Source organism: Triticum aestivum, chromosome 6B (assembly GCF_018294505.1).
Source record: "Triticum aestivum cultivar Chinese Spring chromosome 6B, IWGSC CS RefSeq v2.1, whole genome shotgun sequence".
In the NCBI taxonomy this organism is placed as follows: Eukaryota; Viridiplantae; Streptophyta; class Magnoliopsida; order Poales; family Poaceae; genus Triticum; species Triticum aestivum.
In genome coordinates, this window is record NC_057810.1 from 352,030,842 (window position 1) to 352,038,898 (window position 8,057).

General features: G+C 55.7%; 1 protein-coding gene across 2 annotated transcripts in view; it reads right to left on the reverse strand.

Moving 5' to 3' along the window:
- The window catches only part of LOC123137137 (putative elongation factor TypA-like SVR3, chloroplastic), a 33,817-nt gene that overhangs the window by 2,994 nt on the left and 22,766 nt on the right, over positions 1-8,057 (reverse strand). For both annotated transcript variants that reach the window (XM_044556744.1, XM_044556745.1), the window contains exon 13: positions 898-1,093. In XM_044556744.1, the coding sequence (XP_044412679.1) occupies positions 898-1,093 (196 nt within the window). The remainder of the gene's footprint in view (positions 1-897; positions 1,094-8,057) is intronic.

An 8,057-nucleotide genomic window follows, 5' to 3' on the forward strand; every position in this document is an offset into this window, starting at 1 on the left:
TCGATGGCTGATCTCGGATCCTTCGCATTGTCGTTGATCTATGGACATTCTCTTGCTGCCGAGTATTTTTTGCCGCCGACTTCTTGTGTTGTGATCTTTGCGACATGCTTCTTCTATCCCTCTTTGGCTTGACTCAACAGGTTTCGAAGACTCCATGCTATGACGACACTCTCGAGATGCAAATTTTGGATTTTCACTACTTTTTGATTTAGTGTTATACTTGTTCAAATGTAATGTTATTGCATACGCTTTGCATTTGAGGAGGGTTCTTAAGGAGTAGTGGTATCAGTTTAGGTCCCCTTACATATTCATATTAGTCTAGATGTCCTTACTTGTATGCCCAGTCATTTGTACTATATATTTGCCCCTTGGGATATGCAATACATCCAACTTGCTCATCTAACACATTGCTCGTTTTAGCTCGTTTCAGCTCGAGGACGAGCTGTTTGTGGAGGAAGGGGCAGCCGTTATGCATGGAGCCACATATGGTCGGAGGGCCCCAGCCCTGGCCACACCGCCCCCTGATCCAGCCCAAAGTGGCTAGGATTCCCATACTACTATAAGCTACTACCTCTGTATCAAAATATAAGTCGTTTTTGCAGTTCAATTTGAACTACAAAAACATCTTATATTTTGGCACGGAGGGAGTATTATTAGGTTCAGATTCGTATTAGGTGCAGAGTCCAGATTAGAATATGTTTCAGAGTTAGATCGTATTTCCTCTAAGTCATCTTCACAGCCCAAGGTATCCCTCCTATAATGGGCTTCTCCCACGACCAATAAACCATGAGAATTCAGAGTATTTACTTTCTATTAGGGCTAGGGTAATTAAAGTTTGTTCCAAGTTCTTTCTAGAAAATAATATCATCAAAGCATTGAATGCTTATGAAATTTCACCTGTAGTTTCCTTGTTGGAACGGACATTTGTTGCAGCCTTTTTCTTGCACACATTAAGTGCTAAATCACCTGGACGCTGATGGATACCAACTATCTGGCCTTTGTAAATATCCTGCCCTGGTTTGACAAATAGTATACCTCTTTCTTGTGCATTAACGCAAGCATAAGAAGTAGTACTTCCACCTTCGAATGCCACCTGGATCATTCCCACTATGTTAGATATTGAAGAAAACTGTAAGCCAAATTAGGTAAATAAGTTCCGCGCAATAGGTGGGCAGATAAGTTTGTAAAAAGTCAGTGAGTAAAATTAGTTGGCGTTCCCTAAAAGAACCATGTTTAAGATATAGCTGATGTGTTGACAATTTCATAATTTTCAATTTTTGGAAGGACCAAACGAAAAAAATGACATGTAATTAACCATGCAATTTCTAGGGCATGTTTGGCCTATGCAGAGATATGTTGTACTGGTGATAGGTTTATCATGCACCTGTTTATGTTATGCATAAAATTTGAAATGATACACTAGGATTTCAAAGTTGTCAGTGCAAACTCGGTAGTCTAATTTTACTACGTATGTACTTGCTAAAATGTAAACGTCTTTCATACAAGATAAAATATATACAGATCTTGTGAGATCCACCGATTTATTTTTAGGATTCACTAGATCCAGCCAGTGAAGGCGGACTCGTGTTTGCATGTCATGTGGGTGTTCATGTGTACATCATCTCTAATAAAAAAGGGCAGCCCGGTGCATGTAGCTCCAAGGCAACAGCTTTACCACTGCACCAAGGCAACAACTTTAACACTGCGCCAAGGCAAGCCCGGTGTACGTCATCTCTGTAATAGCACAAAAGAAATTCATAGTCTACGTGAAATACCTTCAACTCTATGTCAGTGCATTACCTTTAGTATTGCATAATATAGTAGTCTATTGGCAGATTTTCAATTGTATTGATCTTCAAATTAGGATGCTGCTATATGAATTATCATTCCACGCCATAAAGAATTATCATTCCATGTCATACAGAATTATCATTCCACGTCATAAAGAGTTATCATTCTTTATCACTCTTATCCATGCGTTGGATCAAAGTAAATTCCCGTGGTAATCTTTTTCATAAACCAAGTGATGCCAAATCATTAATATTAGCCTATAGGCCTAATATAGCCTCTTTTAATTCAAATGAACAGGTTCAAAGAGAAGTTCAGCTTGTTTGATTTTGTAGGATAGGAAGCTATTAATTTTCCTACAGCCACTTCCTACTCTGTTTTAAAAGAAAATATCTTCACGAAAAATCTTCATGCTTATGTCAACTATGACAAACACACAATCTCTTAAGAACTCTTTTGTGTTTCCTGCGGTGCATTCACGTGTTTTCAATTACTGTAGGATATAATGTGCCTCGACCTGAAAGTGTAGAGGGGAGAGAACGAAAGGCTCCTGCCGACTCCTCCTCTGGCGCTCCCGCGGGCGGCAGGGGAGGAACCCTAGCCGCCGGCCGCCTTTCCTCTCCTCCTCCTCCCGCCGCCGCCAGAGGGCGCGCCCGGGCGAAGCCCGGCCGGCGCCGGCGCCGGCGGGGCATCTTCGTCGCTTCATGCGGGAGGGGTGGCGCGGGCCGGCCGACCTGGATCTGGTCGCGGCGTTCTTGCGGGGCGCTGCGGCGCGGCCCCTCATCGGCGCTGGTGATGGCGCGCGGGTGTGCGGGTGGTGTGATGGGCTGCGCTTCGGTGGTGCTCGGCTGGTGTGCTGACGGCGTCGGCTCGATCCAGATCCGGTAGGAGAGGGCTGCGGGCGGCTTCCTCCGCCGTGGCAAGCCGGCTGGGGGAGGTGGCGGCGCAGCAGTGGCGGCCTCGGCCTTCCCCTCCTCTTCTTCAGCACCGGGAGGAGGTGGTGATGTGGGCCGGGGGTCGGGGATGGCTGCCGGCGACCCAGCCATAGCTGACCTCGCGGCGGTGCGGGCCGCGTTCGGCCTGGCGTTGGGGGTCGGCCGACGACGCGTGGCTCTGGTGGTGCTTGCCCGGCGGCTCCGGCGCTTGGAGTTTGCCGGGCGACGCGGGTAGGGCAGCGGCCGGGCGTGGCCGCTGCTCCGGCCGTGGGCGGCGGCGTGGGGAGGTCCGACGGGTGGACTCTCGGTGTCGTGGCGGCTTCACGGTGGCTCGACGGATCTGCCTGCGGCAGCGGCCGGCTTCTCCGGCGTCGGCTCGTCTGCGTGCGGACCGTCTCGACCTTCGCTCCATCTCCTCGTCGTGCGGGCGCTACTCTCATCAGAGGGCTGGTCCTCTCCCAGGTGCGGTCCACCGCTCGCGCCCGGTGCAGCAGGACCGAGCTCGTCTCGCGCACGGTGCAGCAGGACCAAGCTCGTCTCTCGCACGGTGCAGCAGGACTGACCTCGTCCCCCTCTCGGTGCTGCAGGACCGAGCTCGTCTCGCGCTCGGGGCAGCAGGACGGGTCGGTGGATGCCAGTTCTGGCTGGCCTATTGGGTCTTGACGCTGGGGGTCGCACAGGGGTGCGAAAGGTGGGACCTTTCCGCTCGTCTCTTTCGTTGGGGTTGCGGCGGGTCTCGGGTGAGGTGGTGTCAAGGTCTTGGATGCCGGGGCGGCGGCCCTGGTGGTGGTAGCACGGTGCTCTTGGGCGGAGCCCGTGCCTTGGCGCTGCCCGGTCACCATGGCCGTGTGGGCGGCGTGGTTGCCGGGGTGTGGCGTTCGGTGGCGGTGAGTGTTGGCCGAGGTGAAAACCTGTTCTATCTTCGGACGGACCGGCGGCGGCGAAGATCGTTTCCTTCTTGAAGGCGTTGTCGCGGTTCTCATTGCCCGTCATGCGGCTCCAGGGGAAACTCTGATCCTTGGATCGGGCGGTGGCGGCGCTCTGGTGTCGTACCCTTCTTGAAGGCGGCGCCTTGGGGCACATGGTTCGTTATATGTAGCTTCATCTCTTTGTGGTGGTAGTGCTAGGGGTGGCGTTGCTGCGCTCAGCATCTATTTATCTTGCCCTGGGTGTGTGCGTGTGTTGCGGTGGCGTGTGTTTGTACTGGGTGCTTGATGATCGGTGCTTTATATATAAAACGGGGCGAAAGCCTTTTTCGGTAATGCGCCTCGACATCAAATATGTTTTCCATATTACTTTTTTTTTCGAGAAAACGCAAAGGACCTTTGCGTTTCTTTTCATTGAAAAGGTAGGGAGTCGGTTACAGTCGTCCTAGGACGGAATACAGCGGACAGTTACAATGCCCATGAAGGGGGCAGGACTACTCTAAGGCCTGTGGCTCCGGCTGTAGCCCAGGAGCCAGCCTCCTCTTTGATCCGGTCTACTAGCGTGCCAAGGGAAGACGTCGCGTTGTCGAAGACAGCTATTCCTATGCTTCCAGACCATCCATGGCACGAGTAGTGCTACGGATTGCAGGGCCTTGCGTTGTGCTTACCCTGCCTTGGCATGCTGCCACCAGTCCATGAGCATGGCTTCCTGGTTGGGGATCGGCGCCGGTATGCGCAGCCAGGCAAGGGTCTCATGTCATGCTTGCTTGGAGAAGGGGCAGTCAAGCATGAGGTGTCGCATCGTCTCAAGCGCCTGGTCGCAAAGCAGGCAACGCGGATGGTGCTGCAGCCCATGGCGGGCCAGACGGTCGGCAGTCCAACACCGATCCAAGTTGGCAAGACAATGGAAGATCTTTACTCGAGGGGGGGCCCAGGTCTTCCAAATCAGTTCCCATGAATAGGAGTGTTGGGATCCCTGGAAGGTGGCCTCGTAGCAAGACTGCGCTGTGTATATGCCGCTCGCCATCCACTTCCAAATCAGCCGATCAGGGGCGTCAATGAGGGTGACCTGCTGCACGAGTTGCCAAAGCTGTAAGTACTGACCAATCTCGTGGATGCCGAATGAGGGTGACCTGCTGCACGAGTTGCCAAAGCTGTAAGTACTGACCAATCTCGTGGATGCCGAGGATGCCTTGGATGTCGCGGGCCCATGTGTTGCCGTTGAGGCCATCAGCCACCGTTCGGATTTTGCGCCGACGCGTGGGGATGCAGTTGTATAGCAGCGGCATGAGCTCGCCATCCGAGCGCCCGTTGAGCCATCGATCCTCCCAGAACAGTGCGTTCATGCCGTTGCCGATGGACTTGTAGGTGGAGGCAAAGAACAGGGTGCGCTCGCTGCTGGAAAACTGGAGGTCTAAGCCCTGCCAGGCGCGATCTGTGTCCGTGGGCGAGAGCCAAAGCCACCTCAGCCTGAGCGCGAGCCCGGCTCGCTCCAGGTCGCGGACCCCAAGGCCGCCCAAAGCGAGGGGGCGAGTGACGTGACGCCAGTTCACGTGGCAGTGCCTACCATTGGCGACAGCTCGCCTGGCCCAGAGGAAGCCTCGCTGAATCTTCGCGAGCTGCTGCAGCGTCTTCTTCAGGGGGCCTGAAAGCAAGCAGCTGGTGCACCGGGATGGCGCAAAGGACGGACTTGACTAGGGCCAGCTTGCCGGCACGGTTCATGAGCCACGCCTTCCAGGTGGGTAAGTGCCCAGCGACCTTGTCAACAAGGGGCTGCAGCTGTCCGGCAGAAGGGCGGCGCGTCATCAGCGGGATGCCGAGGTAGGTGACCGGGAGCACAGCAGCCGCAAATCCCAGGCTGGCAATCATCTCGTGGGCGGTCTGGTCCCCGTGCAAGATAGTGGCAGAGCTCTTGGCGTAGTTCACCTTGAGGCCCGACGCTCTGCCGAACAGGTCAAGAATCTCTTTGACGGCGGTCACGTCGCTCTCCGTGGCATGGCAAAAGAGCATGACGTCGTCGGCGTATAAAGATATAGCCGGTATCGCTCTTCACGGGTGCAGTGGCCTGAGAATGCCCGTCTCATGGGCGCGCGAAATCAGCCGGCCGAGAGTGTCGACCGCGAGCACGAACAGCTGCGGGAACAAGGAGCCGCCCTGCCTCAACCCTTCCTTGTGCCAGATCGGAGGTCCTGGCACGCCGTTCAACAGGACCGGGTGCTCGCCGAGGACAGAAGAATGGCGATCCATTCGCAGAACCGGTTCCCGAACCCATATTGGCGCAGTACCTCAAAGAGGAACGGCCAGGAGATGGAATCAAAGGCACGCGTGAGGTCGAGCTTAAGCATCACCCTGGGTGCCCCAAGTTGGCTCAGCATCTTGAGAGATTGCCTGACGAGCACAAAGTTGTCGTGGAGGCTCCGCCAGATGATGAACGCGTTTTGGTTGCGGCTGACAAGGCGGTCGAGCTTTGGAGCAAGCCGGAGCGAGAGAGCCTTAGCGAAAATCTTGGCCACGATGTGAATGAGGCATATCGGGCGGTAGTCGCGCAACTCCAGGGCGTCGGCGCGCTTCGGCAGCAGCGTGCTTCGGCAGCAGCGTGAGAAGGGCCTGGTTGAGCTTACTGAAGCCACGGCCACGCAGCTCGAACAGCTGCTGGAACACGTCCATGAAGTCCTGCTTGACGATGCTCCAGCACGCGCGGAGGAATTCAACATTAAAGCTGTCGGGCCCAGGTGCCTTGTGCGCGGGCAGGCGTTTGACAGCATCCCAGATCTCCTCCGGACAAAAGGCCGCGTCGAGATCGAAGAGGTCACTCCACTCAATGAGCTGCGACAGGTCTACCATGTGGTCGCGCTCGGCCGCCGTGCCAAGAAGCTCGTCGTAGTGCCTGAAGGCAGCCTCAACCATCTCGTCGTGGTCTGTGTGGAGAGCGTCGTTCGCAGAGAGGCGGAAGATGCGGTTTTTCTGTCATTGAAACAAGCATTGCCGGTGGAAGAAGGCGGTGTTGGCGTCGCCGTCTTTGAGGGTGGCGATGCGTGCGCGCTGTCTAGCGATCGTCCGTTCCAGGGAGGCGAGCCCGAGGTACAAGACTTTCAGCTGTTTGCGCAGCCAGTCCTCCGGGGGAGTGAGGATGCGGTCTTCTTGGGCTTTGTCAAAACGCGCGATGAGCTCCCGAGCAATGGCCAGTTTGGTCTTCACGTTGCCAACTGCCTTGGCACTCCAACTCGTCAGGCTGCGCGCCGTGGTCTGGAGGCGCAGCATCAGGCGACGGAATGGGTCAGGGTCGTGGACGAAGCCCCAAGCCGCAGCCACCGTATCGTGGAATCCGTCGAGGCGCAACCAGTGTTCTTCAAAGTGGAAGCTGCGGTGCAGCATAGGTGCGGGGGGCAGTCCAGCAGCAGGGCGCATGATCTGACACGACGGACGCCAGGCATGTTAGGTGGTATTCGCCGTGTCCGTCCTCCCAGTCCGACGTGCACAACACACGATCGAGGTGCACCAGGGTCAGTGGTGATTGCTCGTTCGACCATGTGTACCGACGCCCATTGAGGTATACCTCCTTAAGAGCGAGATCGTCGACTAGGCGGCGGAATTTTCCCATCATGCGCCGATTGAGGTTGTCCGTGTTCTTGTCCTCGGGGCGGAGGATGAGGTTGAAGTCGCCGCATAGCATCCACAGCCCGTGTCCGCGCTAATCTCACGTAGCTCATCCAAGAAGGCAACCTTGGCCGCATCATCCTGCGGCCCGTAGACGGCCGTGTTGGTGAACAGGGGGTCCGAGATGGAAACGGCCCAGCTTTTCCATGCGAGAAGAATGCCGCCGCGCGTGCCCTGCACCGGGAGGTACGTGTAATCGTCGAACTCCGAGCCAAGCGTGTCAAGTACGACGGATGAGCAGAGCAACTCAATCTTCGTTTCTTGCAAGCATACAATGGAGGCGCCCGTCATGTCTGAGCAGCGTATGAATGGCGTGGCGTCGCGCGCGTGCGTTGAGACCGCAGACATTCCAAACAGCTATCTTCATGCCGTGATCCATAAAGGTTGGATCGACGGGAAGCTACGGCGAGGTAGACCTAAGTCGCGTACACCGGGTCGACGAGCGCCGGTGCGGTCGGCTGCCCCGCCAGGCAAGCTGGTATCTCATGATCGACCAGCGCGGCGACGGCCGCCAGCACAGACAGCGGGATGGGTGCGGCAAAAAGATCATCATAAGCCTTCATCTCAGCGGTCGAGATCATCTGATTGGTCCCGACAATTCCAAGCGTGCGGAGGACCTGCACTTGTGCGCGCCTGGCTGCGGTGGGAGGAGCCGCGGTCGTGGGCGTAGCAGAGGCTGAGCGGCCACGGCGGGGGGCGAAGTCGAGGGGGCGACGAGGCTTTTTCCCGGGTGCCGGCAAGGCGGCGTTGA